Below are 26,046 nucleotides of genomic sequence, written 5' to 3' on the forward strand. Positions count from 1 at the left end.
TCCCCCCCCCCCCCCCCCCCGGTTCCGCGGCCCCTGAATTATATTCGTCAAAGGTGATATCTTGAACATCTTTTAAATCACTGCTCCAAAAGGTATACTGGACCTTTAATACAAATGTCTAAATGACTTATCTTCTTAATCTATCATTTTCGCTCAAGAATGCAAGCTGCGTAGGATCTGACCTAAATCATCTTTCATGCGTCTGAGTCTATTGAACAACCAGCCATACGCGACGACGAATGAAAGGCCCCGTAAATAGTCGCTATGTTCAGCTATACAACTGTATGCATGAGAACATCTTGGAGAAGAGATGGCGCTAGACGTAGTGAGTGCGTGATATGGGAGAACATATCCAGTTCCGCATGTCTTGTCAACCAAATATGAGAGGAATTGTGACATTTTTGTTCGTCAAATGAGAAGAATGTGGCGAATGTCATCAGTACATCAAGGGTTTCCCTACAGTAAGAGCCAATAGCACAGAAATATTGCTGGAAGTAGCAGCTGTTTTTGCTGGACGATTGGTTGTCATCTTGTCGCCCGTAACTCTGGGAGAGGCGCGCTTGTCAACCGTATATACTCGCTCGCAGTCAGCAACAAGTGCAGAATTTGAGTCAGACCTGCTTCGGGCGAGGTAGCAGATTAACTAACATTGTACTGTATTACAGTCTGTAACGATTTTTTTTCACCACGGAATCACAAATATCTGAGGGAGGACTATGACAACAAAACGAGCATGGAAACTTCGTAAGTGTGTGGTTGAAGTATGCCTAAAACTGTTGAATATCATCAGGTCCATTGCATTCATTATGACATATCTATCTACTCACCTACTGTACTGTCATTAGGACTCCTACTGAATACATTACTGCTGCCTTACTGCATACTGCTTACTGGTTTGACGTGGTGGAATCTAGTCATGCTAGCAGTAGTAGAACACCCACTCCACCACTGTCACTGTGTCAGTCAATCATTCTTCTTACAATGTAGACCATCCAGACATAAATTTTCAGCCTATGCGGACTATCAATGCCAATGGTTGTGCAGGAACGGCAATTTTAGCGGTAAATTTGCAATAAATCGCGTAAACAATCTAACTTTGTGACAAGAAATGTGTAGAAACATACATAAATTTTAGGCCTAAGTCTCCAGTCATGACTTAAAATGAATTCATTGAAATGATGTACGTATCTCGCTAGCCCCGGAGACCGCGCCGCCAGGCGCGGTCCTGGCGGCTTCCCCCCAGTTTCGCTAATGTGAGAGCTCCCCTATTCTGTGTGCTTGTGCGAGTGATTGTGAATTCTGTGAACATCGGTGAGCTGCTTATAAGACATCATTTTGTGCATCACAAGCAATGAAATGCCTCAAACAGTCGCCGATGATAGTCATTTAGGTTTCATCGACCCATGTAAGTATTCCTAGTAGTTTCTGTTGAAAATTTAAGGAAATATAGCGCTGCAAAGGCACCCGTTTGTTCAACATGAAGATCTGAAATGGGAGCACGGCGCAGCCGCCACACTGCGTGTGGCGGCTGTCGCAGTTAGTATCTCGCTATCATTTTACATGTAGATTCGTAGTGTAGACTAGAATTGTACATGAGCATCATGATGATTAGCTAGAGAGTGAGACAGGGACGGGGTAAAATTACTGTAGTGTATGTATCAGTGGCGGATCCAGAGGGGGTGCAACCAGCGCACACCCCCCCTGTATCAGTGGCGGATCCAGAGGGGGTGCAACCAGCGCACACCCCCCCCCCTTTATTTTTCGTTAAAAACAAAAGAAATAAAAAGAAAAAGATGAAATGAAACCTGGAAGTGGCACCAAAATTATTAGTCACCCCCCCCCCCCCTTTACGAAATTCCTGGATCTACCCTTGTGTATGCTGGCAATAAAGTTCATTTTAAATTATTGTGTGTATGCTGGCAATAAAGTTCATTCTATCGCTTTTGAATTGTGACTACTGTCATGACTGTGCTACCAGTGCAGTAGGTCAGTTGTGAAACCATCCCATCACATGCTCATTGCCTGGATGCGTGTGATTTTGGGCCGAATGCATAAAACAAGCAATTGCTTGTAAGCAATTGCTTCAAGCAAAAGCACAAGCTCGTCTAGCAGAAGGTCTAGCTCAAGCAATTGCTTAAAGCCATATGCATAAACTTCTGCTTGTGCTTATACCTTTTGCTTGACCCGCACAAGCAATTGCTTGCATTTCCAACAAAAAGGACGTCAATCCTGTGCGAACACAAGAACAAAGGAGTGTGGCAGCATGTATTTGAAAGGGCATGTGTGTGCGAAAACATTTCCTGACATAGCAGAAGAGCTATGAAATGACACTCACAAATGCACACACAGAAGCACACACACAAGAATACATAGATCTGGATCTCTACCACTGAATACCTAACATCATTGTACATGTATTTCTTCCCAAATATTATTTGCATGCCCCACACTTGTCTCGAAACATTTTGTGTTTGGATTTGTCCAGAGGAGCTGGTGGCTCACAGCAGCGATGTGAATTGCCTGGCCCTGGGCCCCAAGAGTGGCCGTGTCTTGGTGACGGGAGGCGAAGACACCAAGGTCAACATGTGGGCAGTTGGCAAACAGAACTGCATCATGGTGAGTATCAACCCCACCTTCAGATGTTCTGGGCTCCATTCACAATCATAAAAAGTTGTTATGATAGCAACTCTTGCTGAGACAAGAATATAGCTTCCTGATTGGTTGTTGCTATTGGAAGTTGCCATTCCAGCAAGAGTTGCCATCCTAACATCTTTTCTGAAATGAGACCCTGGTCTTATGGTTTAAAGGCCAATGCACAGTGTAGGCCTATGACATGAGTTGCAGGACTGGCTGACTTTGGATCCAAAATAAATCATAATAGCCTCACAATAAATACACTTGTTTATTTGAGATTCAAGTCGGTCAGTCGTGCAACCTAAAGTTCTATAGTTTGTGATGGCCTTAAAGTGCACCCATCACTCTTTTTTTCATCATGAGGTGTACGCTTCAAATTCTGGGCATGTCAGCTCTTTAGACAACAAGCATGATGTCGGCTTTATGGGTTCTCCATCAATGGGGATCAATGTAAGGATATATCCTGATGAAGTATTAATCAGAAAGAAACTATAGATCTACTGAATTAAAAGGAATCTACATATACACATGTAAGTTAAACACTATCCTAGAATCTGAACTGATGCAGAAACAGGAAAGAAATGGCTAGGATGTGATGTAAATTCTGTAAATCATTTGTGAATGAAAGTGTATGTTATAGCATTTGAAGAATTTCTCTACACCTGGTGTAAGCGATGAAGGCCAAACATCTGATACCTGTAGTAGCACTTTGTCACAACAAATTTAGAATGTGATGATACAGATGACCTGAATGGCAACTTACCCCAAGTCTAATTAATGCTGAATGTCTTCTGAAGAATGAATCAATCATCTTTAATTATTATACCCCCGCCAAACGAAGTTTGAAGGGGGTATACCGATAGGAATCAGCGGACGGTCGGGCGGTCGGTCGGGCGGTCGGTCGGGCGGTCGGGCGGGCGGTCGGGCGGTCGGGCGGTCGGGCGGTCGGTCCGTTGCAAATCTTGCGTCGCGAACTACTTCCTCAGTTTTCAACCGATTCCCATAAAACTTGGCACAGATGTGTGCCTTGGGTTGTAGATGTGCAAGACGTATTTTTTGACAGTACCCAAAAGTATGTTGCCATGGTAACGGCATATTATGGGCAAAAATGGGTACAAATCTTGCGTCGCGAACTCCTCCCACAGTTTTTGATCAATTTTTATGAAATTAGGTACAGATGCTCATCTGAACATGTTAATGTGCAAGACACATATTTCCGCAGTGGCAAAAAGTGCGTTGCCATGGTAACGGCATGTTATTGGTAAAATATAGGGCAAAATGCTTCATGGCAAAACTGCTTCATCAGTGTTCTTCCAATTCTCATGGAATTCATATTGAATGTTTGTCTTAGGATATAGGTCAGCATGACACATTTCTTGACAGTGACAAAAAGTATGTTGCCATGGTAACAGCTCACATATTATGAGCCAAAATGATGGAAAATTTTGTGTTGCAAACTACTTCCTCAGTTTTTGCCCAATTTCCATGAAACTTGGTACAGATGTGTGCCTTTGGTTGTAGATGTGCAAGACGCATTTTTTGACAGTACCCGAAAGTACGTGGCCATGGTAACGGCATATTAATGGCAGAAGATCAAGGAAAGATCTTGCGGATTTAACTACTTCCTCAGTTTTTTGACCAAAGCTTATGAAATGTGGCACACACCTTGATCTTGGTGGGAAGATGTGGAAGACATATTTTTCGGACGTGTCGGAAGCTGCGTTGCCATGGTAACGGCATATAAATGGCAGAAGATCAAGGAAAGATCTTGCGGATTGAACTACTTCCTCTGTATTCGACTGAAGCTCATGAAATGTGGCACACACATTGGTCTTGGTGGGAAGATGTGCAAGACATATTTTTTGGACGTGTCGGAAGCTGCGTTGCCATGGTAACGGCATATTAATGGCAGAAGATCAAGGAAAGATCTTGTGGATTGAACTACTTCGTCAGTTTTTGACAAAAGCTTATGAAATGTGGCACACACAATAGTCTTGGTGGGAAGATGTGCAAGACATATTTTTCGGACGTGTCGGAAGCTGCATTGCCATGGTAACGGCATTTAAATGGCAGCAGATCAAGGAAAGATCATTCCTTGGGTAAGACTGTCGTCACGGGGCGGGGGTATTAATCACCTTAAGTGATATTTCTAGTTTTCACTGTTCACTTCATCTTGATACGAGGTTGAACTTCCTTATAAGCATTTAGGTTGCTTTTGTTTCGTACTGGAAGTGATCTCTGCCTAATGATGAAACTTTTTGGAGCTTTCAAAATTTTGAACACATTTTGCAGATCTCACATATGTTTCACTTTGGCCAAGTTAATCAATTGATCAAATGGGACTGTATTCTTCACAGAGTTTATCGGGCCACACGTCGCCAATAGAGAGTGTGAAGTTCAACAGCAGTGAAGAACTTGTCATAGCTGGCTCAAGGTCAGGAACTATGAAGATCTGGGACTTGGAGCCAGCAAAAAGTAAGTTACAGCATTACTGTGCAGTTCTATGGATAAAGCTATATGAAGTATTGATTGATTGTCAATTTCTTCACAAATTTTGGCAGTAGTATTTAACAGCTTGTATCAAATTTGGTTTCACAGCAATGAATAGAATAATCGGCCCATGTGACACATTTCACTTTATTTTTTAAATTTCATATAGAAGACTTTGCAGTTTAATCTGTTGAGGACGGTTTGATTTTCCTACAACACGTATTTCCCATAGACGCTTGCCTGAATATACTCAGGACTTGTCCTCAGCGGGTTAAGAGCAGATATGCATGACTGACTAGCTGCTGGAAGCTCAGAATGTTTCCCCCTAAAAAGTATGTTTTTCATTGAACCTATTAATCTGTTATACCTTTGACTTCTGAAGCATGCATGTCTTGATGGTGCTTTGTTGTTCAACCTTTCTCTGTTTGCAGTTGTCAGAACCCTAACAGGACACAAGAGCAGCATAACATGTACAGATTTCCATCCCTATGGTGAATTTGTAGCGTCGGGATCCATGGACACAAATATCAAGGTAAATTGGGCGTCTTTGACCCTGACCTCACAAGCATGCTATGATACAAGTTTCTTTTCAAAATTCTGATCTGAATGAGAAAGAGTATTCTTTTGAAAGGATGAAAGTAAACACACCTGAAAGGATGAAAGTAAACACAGTTTCTGTTTGTATATGCTTATATGTGTTTGGTGGTGTGCATTAGTTTCTTATTAAGTATGATATTGTCATTGATACTTACAAAGTGAAATACAGTATAAAAAGATAGATAAATAAAAAAATATATGTCATTTCTTGCTAAACTTATCTCTTGATATTTCCAGCCAAGCATTTGCTCTCTATTATGACTCCAGATTGTCAGAGAAATCATTGCAGATCTGAGATCCTACACCCTTTTGATGGAGTTTTCATGTTTGAGTCAAAAAAATGTGAGACGTCAGACCACTGACATTGATTATGTGCTATGTTTTCCCCAAATTTTGACTTTCGCTCCAGCTTTGGGATGTGCGGAGAAAAGGCTGCATATATACCTACAAGGGTCACGGCAATCAGGTCAACATGATAAAGTTCAGTCCGGATGGGAAGTGGCTGGTGTCGGCAAGCGCAGATAAAACAATTAAGGTGAGAGTGAGACCAAAACTCTGCTTTGTAGTCATGCTCAGAATTTTCTCCTGATGAGCTCAGAGTCGAATGAAGTACAAATTTTGACCAAATATGCACACTGTATATATTGTAACTATATTACATCAAATGCATCAAATCTGCTACATGCACTGCTTTTATTATTTGTGTATGAGCAATACACAAGGCCTGTAGTGATATGTGAGTAGATACAAAGGTACTTTATGTCTGTTTGTTGTTGTTTTTTTTTTTTCATGAAGCATTGCATTTTTGTGAAGGAAGTTTAATGATGTTTTCTGCATATGTAAGGAGATGAATCTCATCAGCATGTTTGTTGTTTGAAAATTATTTGTTTTTCTCTTGATATTTCTGCTTTATTTGAGTGCATTGCCATCATTCTTGCTGTCATTTGTGCTCTTTTCATCGAGCATGTCATTGGTTCAAGCAGCTATGAATAATCAAAATTCAATTATTATACATGTACACACAAGCTGTGCTTAGAGAGTGACTGTATACCTTCATGTATGATGTATTTAAAAATGCTGGTTCAGAGAAAGGATATTGAATGTTGAGACAGACAGGTCAGACATTTCTAAATGAGTGGATTGAACTAAAAGAAAGAGAACAATGTGTTGTAATTCTCGTAACACCCTGATGGAGTCAAATTACACCGAGATGACAGTTTGTCCTGGATTCTCTGTCTACAGTTGTGGGATCTGACCATGGGCAAGATGTTTCAGGAATTCAAGAACCACAGGGGAAGCGTTACATGCATCGAGTTTCATCCCAACGAATTTCTTCTAGCCTCGGGCAGTGCAGACAGGTAATGTTGTTGTTGTTTTTTTTTCTCTCTCTCTTTAAAAGGGAAGGATTTCTTTCCAGCCAAAATTATGACAGAACATTGACATTAAGCTGTTATTGTTAAATCAAAGAAGAGACTTTTGAGACAAGTTACATATTTGAAAGGAATGATTAAAGCAATACAGACTAATAGGGGAACTATCCTGAAAATACATTTAGAGCTAATCAACTTGGTACTCTCAGTAGCATTATGCTGGTCGGAGTAAAGTTCTGTAAAGTTAATATCACAGTACTTGCAGGTAAAGTTGAAGGTCAACAGTTTGTACTTTGTTTACACTAGTACTGTATACGCTGTTATTTTCGCAATCAATGCCCACGCTTACGTTAATGCTCTATTATCAAAGCGCATGGAGACAATTTCGTGTTTTGTTAAATTGTAATCCAACTGTGATACGCAAATTTCGTGTTTTGTTAAATTGTAATCCAGCTGTGATACGCGAAATTCGCGAAAATTAAACCTTCGCGAAAGTAACAGCTTATACATGTACATTAACTCGAGAGATATTAAATATGCCATCAAAATTTTAACCCTAACCAGGCCGTGCTTTTTTGGCTGTTCCGTGGCTGGGGGAGTGTTGAATCTACCCCCCCCCCCCCAAAAGATCTCAGCCGTCAATGGCGCAATCGCCATGAAAATTGGCACATGCATTACCTGTGGCATAATCTACCAAACTATAGAAAAAGAAGTTGAAAGTTTCATTATGTTAATTATGGTTTAATATATTCATAAAATCTTACAAATTGATCTAAATCAGAAAATAATGCTCCTAGAATCTTAATTTTCAGTGATAACTTTCTTTGTAGCATTCTTAACGATGTACTTGAAAAAAAATCTGTTATCAAAATTAATTTCTTGTACATTGTATTGTTTTACAAATTCTTCTTTCTTCCTTGTTTTTGACCTTTTGCTTTTTTTTCATTTTTTTTTGTGCAAAATTTATGACAGAACCTATTTCATGCATAATAATGCTAAAATTGATTTGATTTCGGCCAATGGACATGAAAATAGTCATATATTTTTTAATAAGGTGAGAATGAGAAAACTCCATTTGCATAGACTCTGTACACAAAATTATGCTTTTGAGCCATTTTTGGTCTGACAAGCATGTATAAAAGGGTTTGATTCAAACTTCAAACCCTTCCCCTCCCCCCTCCCGTCCAGCTGTTCTAGAGTTAAGGTCAATTTGAAGTTCCATTGTTAAGTCAGTATTTTAAATCTCAACAAGCAAATTTTAAACCTATCTATTACGTTTTGTAAAATTTCATCCGCAGAACTGTTCAATTCTGGGACCTTGAGACGTTCCAGCTTGTAAGCTCCACCAGTCCTGGTGCCAGTACTGTTAGGTAAGACCTGGTCCTGTCATGATGGATGATTTTAGTTGAGTCCTGAAATGGAATTGCCAAGTTCTGAATTAAAAGTATATCTTACAGGAAGGTATACTTTTTTATCCTTTCATTTTCTTTTTTTTTCTTTTTTTTTAATGTATCTACATATTGACCCATTGAGGATGAGTCCCAAGTATACTTGGGCAAGTGTCCATGGGAAATGCATGTTGCAGCAAAATCAGCCCATACTAAATGGGTTAATCCATTTTTATCTCACCTGAAGTTGTCTATATAATGCTATCAAACTTATTTCTTGATTTCTGTATTTAGTGTGCAGTATTATATTAATTTAGGTATCATCAGCACATACTGATTGAGCTTTACAGGGAAATACTGCTGTAAATAGTAATGTCTGCTTCCTAGACCTATGGCGTGAGAAGAAAATACAGTGTATATTGTGTTCCCGCTTTTACACTAGGTCCCGCATTGTGAGGAAAGTCCCGTGCTGCAGGGCTTTCCCTCAAGAACCATAGTGTAGATGCTCAGTGGGACTTCTTGTGTTCCCACGAAGCTTGTCGGGTCGAGGGGAAAAAAAATGTGACCCGCTACAACAAAATGATCCTAAAGTCGGGCGAGGTCAATTATTTGAAAATTGCATGGCATAATTTCCTAATCTTTCTGCTTTAAATTATAACACATCTTATAGAAATAATCGGCTGTGGAGATATCGATGTTTAAAAGAGCATGTCAAGACGTCTGGGAAATCACTGTTTCGAGAAAAGCACCCTAAAAGTTTTCCTTGCGACGCAATCGCGATCAAGGGACATGCAAGTCAGTTTTGACCTCCGGACAATAGAAGGCAAGCCCTAGCAACTCCCGAAATGCTCATTCAAGCACAGCATCGGCGGTCTCCTCACCGACCAATCAGTGACCAGAATGCCAGGAGGAGCGTCTGGGCATAGTGCACCCCGCCTGCACGCACCTGTCCAGTCGACTGGGCAGTGTGTGGGCTTCACACTTCGGTTTAATAGCGGCAAGCAGCAAACTGACCAATGAGATCACTCTGGTCGTTGTTAGGGGCGGAGCCTATCTGTGGCGCTCAATCCAAATTTTGGAACCAGTTTCTGCTTCGTTGAAACGCCAAAAAAACATGGCCCAGAAAAACGCTATTTTTGGTCTTTCCTTTCACCATTTTGCTTCAAAATTTCGACAGATGATAGAAGATATGTCAGACTACAATAATATGTCAAAATCAGAAAATCGTAAGTTTTGACCAATTTTGATGCTCTGACTTCAAACTCGATTTTCACGGCTTCGACCGTGCGCGACTTTAGGACCCTTTTGTTGTAGCGGGTCACAAATGGAGGGGAGAGTGACCTTTGGCCATAATTGGTGCCCAGCAGTTGTCGTCAAATGTGCGCATGCTTGAACCGTGGTATTAAATGACAAAGTTGCCCCAAGCCCCGATTGCCCCACAGCTCAAAGACAGTTCAGTAGTAGTGTGGATGGTCAGTTGTAAAAAATTTAAGATCTCTCCCAATCCCCAACCCCCATGCATGTATTACAGTGGGATGCAAAAATGCTTAAATTGCTAAAAGAGAAATGTAGGGAAATATTGGTTTAATAGTACATGATAGACTATCAAACATCGAACAATGCTCTGATTGTAATGAATCATGGTATAACAGTGATGGACATGAGTACACTTGTTGGTGTACATTACGCTCCTGTGGTAACAAAGTCAACAGGAACATCGGTTTTCATTTTGTTGGTATTTCATTATACTGTAAAAGTGGATATTTTCGCACTGTTCAAATTTTCGCGCATTTCGCGCAACCAGAAACTAGCGCGAAAATAAAAGCACGCGAATATTTTTGCTTGCCATACGTGCCTGTGCGTGATGTCTTGATTCCGCGGAATTAAAAACACGCGAAACTCTTCCGACCCGGCCAAGCGCGAAAAATTAGTCACGCGAAAATATCCACTTTTACAGTAACTGAACAGTAAAATATAGAAAGATATATATAGATAATGATTTTGGAACCTAGATCTTTCAATACCTGGTTGTAATGAGAATTTTGTTGTAGTTTCGGTGCACTGTCTAAGAATATTTAAGTTTCTAGGCCTGATAATCCATAACTCATTTCTCCACCCATCATTGCTTTAATATGAATGCCCTTTTCCTCGATGAAGGTCAATATCATTCCATCCGGAGGGCAGCTACCTGTTCTGTGGCAGCCAGGACATGCTGCACGTGTTTGGCTGGGAGCCCATCCGCTGCTTCGACACCTTCTCCATGGGCTGGGGCCGGGTGGCTGACTCAGTGGTCGCCTCCACGCAGCTCATCGGCGCCTCTTACAATTCCACCAACGTCTCCGTTTACGTTGCAGATCTTTCAGTAAGTTGATGTCCAATCTGGCGAAGTGTATTGAAGGAGAAGAAGGTTATTGTGGTGGTGGTGGTGATGGTTGCATACAGTGTCGATAATACCTGAATCAATTGCATGTGAACATGAAAGAACGCATTTCATTTTTACAAGTGTTTTTGAACCCAAGGCTCATTTTCTGCCCCAAGTTACACAGGCAATTGCAAGTGTTTCAATATTCTATAGCTTAACTGATTCTAGAATGGAATCATTTGCCCATCTTAACCCGTTGAGGACGGACTGATTTTGCTACAACACGCATTTCCCATAGACATCTGCCCGAGTATACTCGGGACTTGTCCTCAACGGGTTAAGCAATGTGATACTAGTATTAAATAACAAGCAAAATGATAACACAAAACTAAAAAAAGAAAAAAGAAAAAAAAAGAAATCTGTTCACTGATTGTAGATATGTGAATTTATGCTCTTGCTATCACCATTTTGATAGTCAGCAAAATGAAAAACATGCAAAACTCAGTTCACTCGGCCAAATACCTAAAATGTATTATAAACAGTAAGGCCGATACAGTTTTTGTTAAAATGCTGCAGTGTCAGCCAACAGGCCTTTACCTATTGTGTTTTTCAGTTTCCTTATGTATGTGCTTGTTTATTTGTTTGTTATAAACAGAGAATGAGTACTACAGGGCTAGCACAAGAGCCCCAGAGTCAAGCCAGTGAGATGCCTGCTGGGGATGATGTTCCTCCCAAGCCCCTGACGGCCAGCGGCAGAAAAAACTTTGTCCGCGAGCGTCCGCACACCACGTCCAGCAAACAGAGGTGATTATTTCTTCTCCTTTCCCCATCTTTTAATTCACTGGAGCAGGCTCACGTAAACTGTTGCGATCATTCATTGTCCATCATACAACGTGCATGAACTTTTAACATTTTCAGCTTCGTCTTGAAAACCCAGCGACAGATTTTCACCAAACTTGCAGAGACTCCAACTCTCCCGTTTTCAACGGGAGATCTCCCGCCGAAAACCCATTTTTGCAAAATCTCCCGTTCTCCCGCTTGAGATTTGATTTCTCCCGCCCTGGCTCTGTGTCTCCCGGTGGGAAGGATTTCTTACTTATTGCTATCGTATGTTGAAAAAATAAGCCTTAGATAGCACCAGAGAGCATCTAGAACCCTAGGAACTTCGCATACATCAACTTGGAGTCTCCCGTTTGCTAGGGGTTTCGGGCGGGAGAATCTCCAGATCAGAAGGTGCTTGGGGTTGGGGTCTCTGAACTTGGCAGGTATTATCCCTAGAGTGATAGGATGTCGAGTAGTTCAAATTGTCACCATGCAGAATGTGTGGCGGGTAAACTTGCGATACTCAAGTGAGTACAAGACCCCCAGGGTGTCTTTGTTTGATTTCATCTCACCCCTCATTACTCTGCAATGTGCAAGCTGGGCTTGTGACATTACAGTGCAGTCCTAATAAAATACATTCTGTCTACTTATGAGGTTTCCTCCCCCTCCACCCTCCCCCTCCCCCTTTTTTTTCTCATAATGCATCCAGTATTCCTTATTACAGTTTGGGTTGAATTCCTTCCTGACTCTTTGTAGCAACAGTGGCTTTGAAAATAATAACCACATAGAATTAATGACCAAAAAAAAAAGAAGAAGGAAATGAATACAAACCTTTGGCATTTTTGGCTTTATTTGCCCAGAAACTTCATGCAAAATTCATTTGTCCACAACTGCCAAACTTTATGGTGATAGGGGGAAAAAATGGAATGCCTGTAATTCTTGTTTTCCTTGATGATTATAATACAGTCTAATTTTAGTGGGTTCCATATTACCATCTTAAGCATTTTAAAAGCCGATGAGTCATCATAACTTGTTAAATAAAGTCACCTAGAATTTGTTAAATGCAGAGTTCTTTCTGCTAAAATATGAAATAACTTCAGAACATCTTTCATATCTAGCAGTAGGAGGAAGTACTGGTCCCGTGGACCTGCAAATGTTCCTGCAGGCGTTGGGTTTTTTGTTTCTTCATCATGATCACCATTTTTACCCTATGTTGTTTTTCAGTGTGTGTTTCTGTTGTTTTGTTTCATGGGCATTCTTCCAAAAGACAACCAGACGTAAAGTCAGAACCAGAGAGACAGTCTCCGACACAAGACGAGGGAAAAGATGACGACTCCACATCGACTGCCGACATCAGGGACCCAGAGAATTATGCAAAAATCTTCAGCCCAAAGTCTAGGATAGGTAAGTACCGCAGACTGAATAAGCCAACAATTAAGGATGTCTTAGAGGGAAAATAAGTGTATTGGAATATTGGGCTGCTGCAAAATAGAGCGGATAGAGAGTTTTTGTTGTGTTTGTTTATTGGAGCATGCTTGCGCACACTATGCATGGGTTTCATAGAGTGGCATTTAGCCCCATTGGGCATGCTCACAAAAAACGAAAAAAAAAAGAAGAGAAAGAGATTAAATTCTTGCTGATGTTCACCTGCTGGGAGCACATATTTTATGGGTGGAAACTGTCTACAATACTCGTGAGTTATCTGCACAGCAAATTTGATTACAAAGACAGAATCATCACGTACAGAATCAATTAAAACAAATGTTGGGTCACGATACTTGTAAGGTTGGATGTCAGACAAGTTAAATCAATAGAATTATTTCTTCTTTTTTTTTTGCCTAATGGTAATGTTCCTTCAAACTTGTGAATGTTGACATCACAGACCGCTCACCTGAGAGGAAAGCTCAACCATTCCCGGCACCACTGGATGTTCCCGGCGCCTCAGAACCACCACCGCCCTCATCCCGCCCATCCCAGCCACAGCCTGCAGCGCCGCAGCCACAAGCCGCAGTGGCACCGGCCAACAAAGCACCGTCACCGCCAGGGGATGACTGGCAGCCTGTGCACGCCAAGCAGGCACCAAGCCGAACACCTGCAGCAACCAAGCCGGTACCAGCTAAGGAGGTGAATGTGAAATTCATCACTTTCTGATTCTTAGTATCATGTTCATCATTGTGCACATTTTAGGCATCTATTGTCTTCACAATGATCTCATATTCACACATGTTCAACATTTCAGGGTCTGTGAAGTCATTTCTTGCCAGGTTTCATGCTTGCTGTTTACTTCAAAGTTCAACTCCTCCACACAAACATATCAATTTTCTCTTTCTATCTGAAACATGTTTTGCCTTTGATAGTACATACAGATGATTCTGTGTAAACACAGTCTGCAATTGTATCATTTGCATGGAAGAAAGGAATGTGCCTAGAATGTCAACTGTTTCTTTCATAATTCTCATCCAGGCACCTCCTGCCAAGATGCCAGAACCCGCCTCCACCATCATACCCTCGGACAGGAACAAGCCAGCAAACCTTGACATGAATGCATTCCTACCGGTGAGAACTCCCTAAATACCATTTCCCAATGTCGATGATAATATGAAATGCTCAACATTCACTTGGAAAATGCAAAATATTTGCAAATTCATTGAATTTTGAATTAAGATGAAATGCAGGGCTGCTGCTAGAGCTAGCTGCCAAGTGTCCCTGGTTCTGTGGGAAACTTCTTGATACTTTAAATTGGAAATTTTCACGATGATGAAAATTTTCGCACATTTTACACATCCAGAAACTAGTGTGAAAAGGAAACACGTGAATATTTTTGCTTCCACTGCTGGATGTCTTGATCATGCGGAATAAACAACACGCCGAACTCATCTTCCCAACTGAGTGCGAAAAATTACTCACACAAAAATAATCACTTTTACAGTAATTTATGCCGTCAACTCAGTGTAAGTCGTCAGGGCGTATGTCAAGTTGTTGTCAATGAAATAAAAAGTCCCAGTTTCCATTCATTGCCTTACGTGTATTTACATTCCTCTGTAGATGCAGAAGCAGAACGTCACCTATAAAGTCAGTGCATTTTCCCCAGTCCCGTTATGTTTGACATTGATATGCAGAGTTGACAGTATATCTCTCCCTGCCCTGGCAACACGATATAAAAACCTTCCTGATTTTGGAATTATTTCTGCGTATTGAGGTGCATGCCTGTAACTCACAAGTTTCTCCTTAGTGGTGCTTTATTATTCAGTAGGGGTTAATGTGGTCATGAATAATAATATGTGAAGCAGATCTCAAAAGGCCCTCACACTGTCGCACTCAGCTGGGCTCATGTCACTCGCCTGTTATCCCCATCGTACAGCAAGAGGGCCTTGTCAAAAGGCTAGCTTGTGCCATGCATTGCAGAAATACCAAGTCCAAGCCTCAAGTGGCTGTAGATTCTGTCTTACTACAATGTATTTCTGGTAGACGCCGTATGAAATGGGCACTTCATCAGCCTTTTGCATACATGTGTCATTGCATTTTGCAGCAGCACCAGGCCCAAGCCCCTGGTGGCCCGGCCCCAACGAGCCGGAGGCAGAACGATGCGGAGAGGATGGAGAGTCTACGAAAGGGCCACAGCTCCATGTGCCAGGTTCTGTCCAGTAGGCACCGCAACCTGGACGTCATCAGGGCCATTTGGTCAGCGGGAGACGTCAAGGTTAGTTGGCTCATGTCGTTTCTTTGGTCTTATCGTATACCGTAATGAATCCAGACCTTCCAACCACTCTGAATTTGGAGGAAAGAATCTCAATTTTTATCATTTCCAGCTCTTCTTTTGACAGCAGATTCTTATTTTTCTTTACAATTTTAATGCACACTTCTGCTCTTTCTTCGTGCTTCTGAGCCAAAGTATTCCTATTTTTCATTTAGAAAGGTTGGAATGTCTGTTAATCAACATTAAAGAGAAATTTGTAATTAAAATGGAACAAAGTACAAAAAACAACAAAAAACTGAAAAACAAGACAAGAACGTTCAGGAATATAGTGTTCTGCATGTTTTCACAAATATTCAGATATTGTTCCTGATCAACAAATACTAACCTGATGATATTTTGTCGTCATTGGCTCACAAATTTGGAGGAAAGAATCTGAATTTTTATTATTTCCAGCTCTTCTTTTGACAGCAGATTCTTATTTTTCTTTACAATTTTAATGCACTTCTGCTCTTTCTTCTTGCTTCTGAGCCAAAGTATTCCTATTTTTCAGTTAGAAAGGTTGGAATGTCTGTTAATCAACATTAAAGAGAAATTTGTAATTAAAATGGAACAAAGTACAAAAAAACAACAACAAAATACTAAAAAACAAGACAAGAAAGTTCAGGAATATAGTGTTCTGCATGATTTCACAAATATTCAGATATTGTTCCTGATCAACAAATACTAATCTGATGATATGTTGTCGTCATTGGCTTACAAACTTCCTGTTTGTTGAAACCCTATTCAGTATTATCGTACATCGTACTTGTCTTCTTTGAAATGAATTTTATAAGAAAAAGAAACAAGTGTCCATCCTTTGCATCAACTGGTTCTTGCTGCCTATTTGTTCAATATCTCTCTATCAGAGTTGCTCAGTGCTGGAGTAATAAACTATGATGATTTTGATCCATGTACTCCTGATATAATGTGTGTATTTTCAGTGGATTTGCATTTTTGCAGGAATTCCAAGTGCCGTTTTGACATTAACATGCAAAGTTTTGAGAATTGAAAAAAAATTATACACAGTCTACAGACATGAATCTGTCTGTGGATATCGTAGACATTCAGGGGCAATTTGTGTATCTGATCCCTTGTGAATGATTTGGCTGCCTCATTTTAGGAACGTTTATTATTCATTTGTCATTGTCGTGTGTCTGTTCGTATATTTATGGTTAAAGAAAAGAAATACTTGTGCTTTAATCTTCAGACATCCATTGAGTCTGCAGTCAACATGAAGGACCAAGCTATTCTGGTTGATCTTCTCAACATCATGCTACTCAAGAAGTAAGTTGACCCTCCTGTCATCATACCTAATTGAAGTCAGATGATCGTTTAGATACACTTCCCTCAGTTTTCATATAGTAATCAGTATTTTGTTTGTCATTTTTATGCCTCCGCCAACGAAGTGGCCGGAGGCATTATGTTTTCGGGTCGTCCGTCCGTCCGTACGTACATCCGTCCGTCCGTCCGTCCGTCCGTCCGTCCGTCCGTCCGTTCATCCGTACGTACGTACGTCCGTCCCGTTTTGTTTTTGTCGATATCTCAAGAACTGTGTGGTGGTTTTACATCAAACTTGGTATGAGGGTATATCCTGGGGGGATAATACTTTGTTTGGATTGTAGGGTCATGGGGTCAAAGGTCAAAGGTCACAGGTTATTTTGTGAAAAAAAGGTTGAAAATTCATGTTTTTCTCCATATCTCGCAAATGGTTCAAGGTATCTTCATGGAACTTAGTACATATGTTTGTTCCAATGGGCAGTGATTATCTAGGGAAGTTGGGGGTCATGGTTCAAAGGTCATGGTTCAAAGGTCAAGGTCAACTCCTCAAAATATCACTACTTTCCTTATATTTATGCAGTGCCTGAAGGTTTGTTTTTTTTTTAACTTGATGTATACATGTATTACCCAACATATGTTCTGTGGGAAGTTTCTTGCCAAAAGGTCAAAGGTCAAATGAAAGTGCTGAATTGCACTTTTTGTCCCCGCCGAACGAGTTCGAGCAGGGGACTATGAAACGGGCTCCATACGTGTGTGTGTCTGTGCGTCCGTCCGTGCGTCCGTCCGTCCGTGCGTGTGTCCGTGTGTGATCAAAATGTTCAATTTGCTACATCTCTGTCATTTATGAGCCAATTTTGATTCTGTTTGCTTTATATGATAGCACTACATGGGAGCTTTGAAACTTCTACACAGAATTTCAGTTGTGACCTTTGACCTATATTGTACATTTTGCTACAAAATGCTACTCCTTCGCCATTTCTAACCCGATTTCGATTCCATTTGCTTTATGTGATGGCACTAGGTGAGGGCTTCAAAACTTCTACTCAGAATTTTGACCTTTGACTTCTTTGACCTTTGACCTTGATTTTTGACCTATATTGTACATTTTGCTACAAAATGCTACTCCTTCGCCATTTCTAACCCGATTTCGATTCCGTTTGCTTTATGTGATGGCACTAGGTGAGGGCTTCAAAACTTCTACACAGAATTTTGACCTTTGACTTCTTTGACCTTTGACCTTGATTTTTGACCTATATTGTACATTTTGCTACAAAATGCTACTCCTTCGCCATTTCTAACCCGATTTCGATTCCGTTTGCTTTATGTGATGGCACTAGGTGAGGGCTTCAAAACTTCTACACAGAATGTTGACCTTTGACCTTGATTTTTGACCTAGCTTGTACATTTTGCTACAAAATGCTACTCCTTCGCCATTTCTAACCCGATTTCGATTCCATTTGCTTTATGTGATGGCACTAGGTGAGGGCTTCAAAACTTCTACACAGAATTTTGACCTTTGACTTTTTTGACCTTTGACCTTGATTGTTGACTTATATTGCACATTTTGCTACAAAATGCTACTTCCGGCGGGGACATATATTACACACCGCGTAATTTCTACTTTTCCTTGTTCCTCCATATCTCAAAAGTAACTCAAGGTATCATCATGAAACTTACATATTTATGCATGTTCAACCTAACAGTGATTCTCTTTGGAACTGTGAGGTCAAAGGTCAAAGGCCAGGTTTAGATAATGCTATTTTCCCATTTGATACTGAAATTATACTTTTTCTCAATACCTTGAAAATTACTCAATGCATAAACTTATAAAAGGGTCAAAAGTCAAGTAAAAATCATCAGTTCCCCAAATACCTGCACTCTGACATTTTAATCATTCATCCAATTGAACCTAGTTCTAGGAAAGTGAACATTCAGTACATTTGTGTCAAACCTGTCATTTTGATATTTTGCCAATTGTGTGAAACTGTCATCACACATTGTCAAGACATTGTACTATAGACCTATTAGGAGAACCATGCATTATGGCGGAGGCATATCAGTCGCCGTAGCGATATATCTAGTTTTTCTTGTATTTCTTTCTTTCTGTCTTTATATCTTTATTTGTTTTTGTTACTGTGCCATTTCATTCATGTACTTGAAATTTGATTATTAACTTTGTGAATACCATTTTGCGTAGATGCTGAAACTCTTTCAGTATGAATTGTAACAGTAGTTCAGTTGCTTGTTCCCTAATTTTGTGATATTGAATTTGGTGTAGTTCTTGCACTTGTCACTTTTGTCACTTCAATTTAAAGAATGTATGCAATCATTCCTGTAAATCATTCTTGATAAATATTTGTTTGTGAAATCTGAGGACATAATTGAATGCTGTAATTTGTAGATAGTTTTCTGGTAGAGTGCACATATCCATATACCTCTATTTATATTTGATGACAAAAGTATACATTGAAAAGTCTTGTTTCATGTTTTCTGTCTCTGCCTCTGTAGATCATTATGGAACCTAGATATATGTGTGGTCGTTCTCCCCAAACTGAAGGAGCTGCTTACAAGTAAATACGAAAAGTAAGAAACAGATTCACTTTCTGCTGGCTGTATCATTCTAGAATGTCATATTGACTGTGCTCACGTTTCCTGAAATGTGCTTATGCTTTCGGGCGAGGATCTTTTCACCATTTGCACAGAGATGTGAGCAGGTGTTCAGAAGTCATTCAAAGGGGAAAGAAAATACGGAGTACATTTTACATTACTCTATGAATGAGATGTGTGCTGTTGCGTGAATGTTTAAGCACTACAGTGTGAAAGTGTTTGTGTAATACCTTCACTAGGTTCAGTTGATGTGTGTAAAATAATCATCTGCTTGTACCTATTAAAATGATGTGAATCAAGCGAGGTAGCAATAAACATGACCATCTCAAAAGTGTCACCTTTATTCATTCAAACTCCTGAAAATGGTATTAACGATGATCATAATGATTATGGCTAAACAAACATACTTTTTGTTTTTCCTTGTCAGATTAAAATGAAAACACTGAACATGTAATGATCATGGCTCTACGAAGGTAATTTTCTTTTTCCTTGTTAGATGAATAAGAAAGGCACTGTACATTCGTGCATCTAAATTTACCGTACTGTTTGAAATGAAAGTCACAGACACTGTTTCAACAAAATGTGGCAGCTGCTATGTCTGTTCAGCTGCTTGCAGATACTCACTGCCTCTGCACGGGTAGTTGTGCAAAGTTTAATACGTTGGCTCACAAATAACCTACCGCCTCTCCTATTCTTGGTATCCAGCTATGTACAAACGTCGTGTGCCTGTCTGAAGCTGGTACTGAGAAATTTTACCAACCTCATCAACCAGAACATCAAGTGTCCACCGTCGGGAGTGGACATCACGAGGGAAGAGAGGTAAGTGGACACTACTCTTTCTACTGGTCAACAAAGCTGTCCTTCTATCGTGACCTCCCTGGTTTAAGGCCCCTGGCAGTAAGGGTTGAGCCCCTTGGTATCAAGGCTCTCTATCTTCAATGCCTTGTCCTTCAGAGAGAACTATCAGGGGTGGTATGGTGGTTGGTTACTTTACAAGCATTCATTGTTTCCTCTGTGGCAAGTAACACAAATAGAATAACAATTCATTTCAAATCCACTTTAGTAATCAGGATGTAATGTTGTGTTTTAATAGCCATACAGATGTAGCATTGATCATCGTAATAAGTATGCATTTGATCAAAATGATGATGATGATATTGATATTACTACTACTACTACTATTACTACTACTACTGCCACTACTACTACTACTACTACTACTACTACTACTACTTCTATTACTACTGCTACTACTACCACGGCAACAACTACGTACAACTACTACTTCTACTACACTACTACTACTGCTACTGCTAAGTATGTCTTTGATGCTCATCAGCAGATACAGTCAATCCCCGACCCTCTCTCTCCCACCCCCACCCCCTCTCTCTCAGGTACAGGAAGTGCAGCAAGTGCTACACCTACTTGATCGCTGTCCGTGGCACCGTGGAGGACAAGCAGCACGTGGCTGGCAAGCTGGGCAGCACCTTCCGGGAGCTACACCTCCTACTTGCCCAGCTGGAATAGATTGGGCTCGTCACAGGACTGCCGGCGTCCCCGCACCTCTCCCTTCCCCCAAATCAAATGGGGTGTAGGGGGCGTAAGGGGGAAACCCTGTCAGAGCAGAGAGGCTCCAGAAAGACTGGTCTTTTGGATGGCAAAAGAAATGTTCTGAGCTGCGGCAGGAGTCGCTAGGAACATTTTCTTGGATTATTGATGCCGTGTGAAGAGTGAATTCTTGGTCCGTGATCGCTTTTGCATGGACTCCAGTGTCTGTCTCGGGGAAAACCATGTGGAATATTGTTGCACCACCTGAGTGACGTTATTAGCACCAAGAGCATTTTTTTTCTTCCCCCCCCCCCCATTCTGCTGTCCATTAATGTTTTTAATGTCCAGCACATTGCATCATGTTTCTCGAGCTCGCGTTGCCATGGCAACCCAGGATGAGAGTGGATGATATTATCTAAATGCAGTCACTCCCTGAAAAATGTCTAGAGATCCAGAAAACTAAATGTCTGAGAAACAGAGCAAAAATTTGTCTTAACCCGTTGAAGACTAGGTCCGAGTATACTCGGGCAAGTGTCTATGGGGAAATGCATGTTGTAGCAAAGTCAGCCTGTCCTCAACGGGTTAAGCTTCAGAGATATGACGTTCTCTGCCATCATTTTGATTGTCATACAGTGAGTGCATTTGAAAACTGGAGTCCCAAGTCACAACTCCCTGTCCATTTCTTGTCTAGTTGTGTTGTTTGCATTTTTGTTTTCTTGTTGATATCCATAGCTGCAGCCAAGTTTTAGGCAACCTCTTGCCTTCCTCTGCATCCCTTGTTAAACAGCTGCTGCATGTAAGTACTTCACTTGTACTGGCAAAAACATGCAAGGTGATCTTACTATTCTCAGAAGATACTGTTAGACTGACTTACAGCTTGGTACAGCTCTGTCAAACTCAGTGCTATGATCCTCTTTCAATGGCAGCATGTAATATTTGTTATCTCTATTCACAAAACTTGGCTAGATGCGGAATGCATTCCAGCAGCCTTCTGTGGCCATTAGTATTCTCCTCTGTGCCTGAAAGAGAGAGAGAGAAAAAAAATGCAGACCTCTGCGTTCAAAGTTAGATTTTCTGCAAAATTCTGCTGTTCACCAGCCAGAGATGGTATTGGGGATTTGTGACTTGGGCTTCAGTGCTGTTTTTATGCCTCCGCCACGAAGTGGTGCCGGAGGCATTATGTTTTCGGGTTGTCCGTCCGTCCGTCCGTCCGTCCGTCCGTCCGTCCTTCCGTCCGTCCGTCCGTCCTTCCGTCCGTCCTTCCGTCCGTCCTTCCGTCCGTAATGAATTTTGTGGACAGCGTAACTAAAAAACCTTTTGAGGTATCATAATGAAACTTGGCATGTATGTGTATTAGGGGGTGAAGTTGTGCATATCAACTTTTGGGTGCACATGCTCAAGGTCAAAGGTCAAAAGGTCAAGGTCAAATGCTTAAAATTTCACCATTTCCACCATATCTATTGAATGCCTGAAGATATTTTCTTAAAACTTAGTGTATACATGTATTACCCAATTAAGATTCTCTGGTGAAAGTTTGGGGTCATGAGGTCAAAGGTCAAAAGGTCAAGTAACAATATCAAAACTTCACTTTTTTCTCCGTAACTTGGAATTTGTTCAAGGTATCTTCATGGAACAGAGTATATATACGTGTACTGACTGGCAGTGATTATCTAGAGAATTTAGGGTTCATGGGGTCAAAGGTCAGGGGTCAAAGGTTAAGGGCAACACTTCAACATTTTACTTTTTCCCTCATATTTATGCAATGCCAGCAGGATTTTTTTTTTACACTTGGTGTATGCATGTATATATGTAACCTAATAGAGATTCTCTGGAAACTTTTTTTTTCATTTTTTTTTTGCCACAGAGGTCAAAAGGTCAAAGATCAAGGGAAAGTGCTGAACTAACTTTTTCCTCCATATCTCAGAAGTGGCTCAAGTTATCTTGAAACTTTCTACATATTTATGCATAATCTGCCTAACAGTGATTATCCTATGAATTTTAGGGTCAAAGGCCAGATGAAAATGGTAACAATGTACTTTTCAATACAGAAATTGCACTTTTTCTCCATACCTTGAAAATTACTCAATGCATAAAGTTATGAATGGGCAAAGTCAAGTTAAAGTCCTTAAATCCCCAAATACATGCTCTCCTATTCATCCAATTAAACCTAGGTCAAGGACGGTGAACATTCAACACATTTGTGACAAACTTGTCATTTTAATATAAATTTGCCAATTTTGTGAAAATGTAATCACACATTGTCCACATGTAATATAGACCTATTAGGAGAATCATGCATTATGGCGGAGGCATACCAGTCGCCTTAGCGACATTTCTAGTCTCCTCTTGAAAGAAATGGGGAAAATTTCAGACATCATGGTATGAGGTATATTATGGCTCTCTGTTCTCTTGAGTGACGACCAGTCATTCTTGCCTTGTGGAGACGTGTTAAACAAGACATCAGTGCTGTTTAGGCATTAGCACATGCGGTACAGGTTACCAAGGCAGGACAGATTTTGTACTTTCAAAACTGAGTTATGTAGACACTGTCTGTGATTTATTGTGTGGTGAATTCATGTGAGGAATTGGTATAAATGCACACACCCGGGAATGAATGAAATATAGTGAAAAATTTTGACCACTGTGTTTACATATTTACTGGGTAGGAAATAGTGCTAGCGAAGTCGCATTGATCTGTATAGTCTTCATTCGATTCAGATTCTGGATTCAGAGCAGACTGAGTAATGTTTACGTGTGATGATTCTGTAACCTACCTGCGTGTGTTCTTTTGATTCTGATATGCAGCGTCAACATCGAAACGAAGCCATTTGTAGTTTGAAGTGATAGAATTCACGGACTCACTTTATAGATCTTGGTCATCCATGCTAGTGACTATGAATATGGATCTTTGAATAGAATGTTTGGCTTTCATCTTTGATTATTTTGCCAGTTGCATTTTGTGCACAGCTTCTATAACGGCAGTGAAGATACGGTACGTGCATGGCAATGACAGTTGGCATAGTTAATGGCTGGCTTTAGTAAATCACATCTCGCCAAAAGAAAATCCATGATAATGTTAAAAGCACTATGCACTCGGCTTTGATGGGAACACAGGGTTTTTCAGTCTACTTCTTTACATAGTAGGTTTTGTAGGTTGTATCCATCAAGCAATAAATGAGTAATGACATTAGGACGATGTTTAGTGTTATAGCACTTCCCTGAGCAGAGAGATGTGACACAGTGACACACTTTGTTCAATGATGTAAATTTTATCTCTATGTTATCATTGTTGTTTTTACTTTTGTTCATTTTTATTTATTTTCCTTTCTTTCTTTCTTTATTTTCTTTTTCTTTTGCTGCTCAATACCATACAAGTTGTAGTGAGTCTCATGCCGTGGGTTGCCATTGGTTGCTATTTGAAGCTCGGGGTAGCCTTCCTGGACTTGTAGGACTTCTCGTACACTTCTTATTGTCAGAGCAGACATCATTTACAAAATGACCTCCCCAACATGACGTCCGTGGTTCTCAGAAAAGTGCTCGAGTGAAACCCATGTGGGGGGCGATGTTTTCATTTCAGTGGGCTAATTGGCAGCGCTTTGATCACACGTCTGATGCATGGAATTCGGGGGTTATGGTTTAGATTATACCTCCAGATTGAAATCAATTTGTGGAAACAGAAAACAAAATCAAACTTGAAATTTGCTAAAGTATGCGTTGTGATGTCAGTGAGCATGCAGTTATGCTTTTTTTGCTGCACACTCTTTGCACACCCATGCATGTTAGTAAGAAACTGAAGAGCACACACATGACTCATTTGAATTGTGTGTCTGATTGGCTACATTCTCAAACTCATTTTATGAAAAAAAAAGGTTTATCTCCACCAATTCCTTGGTGATGGTCCAGACCATGGCAGAGTGGACGCTGTGTCATTTTTAGGCTCCTTTTCTATTCCAGGATTGGCAGAATATGAGTAGGAAACTCTGTAACAAAGTATTTCATTGATTGTGTGGATGTCAATCAGAAATGAAAAGATTTTCTTTATAGTTTTTTTCTTTTAATCAAGTGAAGACCGATTAGAAATCAATGCCTGTGATAATATTGCCTAAAAGTACTTATCCTGCTCAGAACTATACTAGCCACTGTATACTTATGATTGTAAATGTGAATATGTAATAGCCACAATCATAGAAATTATAACAATAATGTCTAATTCTAATTTTTTTTTTCATTCTATATTGGGGGACTGTGGATCTTTAACCCTCTGCCTGCCACATTGATTACTTGTCCATATAGGTACGTACAACCAATATGTAAAATTAGTTAGCATTTGACTCATTGGCTTATAAAGGGTTAATTGGCATGTAGGAATTTAAAGGAATCAGTTTCCATTTGTAGATCCATTTCTCAATGGCGTGTGAGTTAACAAATTTTGTCTTAGTAATGACTACTTGCAGCATGAATAGATGTTACCAGTAATGACTATTTACAGGTCACCCATATACTGTTTATGATAGCCCTCAGTTCAGTTTCTTAATGATCTGCCGATGGGGAGCTATTAATTGTATAGCGGCTGCACCAACTTATTATCCGTCTCAACATTAAACTTCACCTTGCTTCATGTTCTTGGCTATAACTTGCACCTGCATCTGTCTTGCCCCATATTTCCATAGCATAGTACTGATCATCGTAGTTCTGAAATGCAAAACTGGCCAGTATAGATCTGCACCGCCACAATAGACTAGGCAGTCATCACGGGATGGCAATGTGGTGCAAAAGTTGTCACAATCGCCGAAGGACATGATTATGTTCTTTTTTTTCCACACATGTGCCCTTCTGCCAGTAACACCTACAGACATGACATATGCTGCTCCCAGAAAAACAAGACTTGTCAGTGTCCTGATTGATTCATACAAAATATGTAGGCATGTTGAAGAGAGCTCAAAACTTTCAATAAGAGCGTATTTCCTTGCATGTAGTCCAGATTCCTAGAACGATCCTTCAGATACAAATACTTCCACATTTTGTCTAATGCAATATTTACAACATTCGTATATTCCTTTTTTATATTGTCTATGGTATGCAGTCATGTGGACATGCAGAACATGGAAGTTAAGGGAAGAAAATTGGCACTTATAGAATGAAAATCTCTACGTCACATTTACAGTATGTACAGCTGTATGTTACATAAAGTTGATGCATAATTTCAAACAAAGT

General features: G+C 40.3%; 1 protein-coding gene across 1 annotated transcript; it reads left to right on the forward strand.

Annotated features, from left to right (window-relative positions):
• The first annotated feature begins 716 nt into the window (after positions 1-716).
• On the forward strand, positions 717-21,184 carry LOC139722194 (katanin p80 WD40 repeat-containing subunit B1-like). The gene is made up of 17 exons (XM_071633510.1): positions 717-744; positions 2,486-2,616; positions 4,992-5,109; positions 5,556-5,656; positions 6,131-6,256; positions 6,964-7,079; positions 8,390-8,461; positions 10,637-10,841; positions 11,497-11,645; positions 12,931-13,067; positions 13,546-13,787; positions 14,127-14,219; positions 15,193-15,363; positions 16,607-16,683; positions 19,186-19,260; positions 19,990-20,103; positions 20,679-21,184. Exons 1-17 carry the CDS (start codon positions 717-719, stop codon positions 20,809-20,811), a joined length of 2,088 nt encoding a protein of 695 aa, XP_071489611.1. The 3' UTR covers positions 20,812-21,184.
• Positions 21,185-26,046: the final 4,862 nt, after the last annotated feature.

This window comes from Diadema antillarum, unplaced genomic scaffold, assembly GCF_040938485.1.
Source record: "Diadema antillarum isolate AM-2024a unplaced genomic scaffold, OU_Dant_1.0 scf00000160, whole genome shotgun sequence".
Classification (NCBI taxonomy): Eukaryota; Metazoa; Echinodermata; class Echinoidea; order Diadematoida; family Diadematidae; genus Diadema; species Diadema antillarum.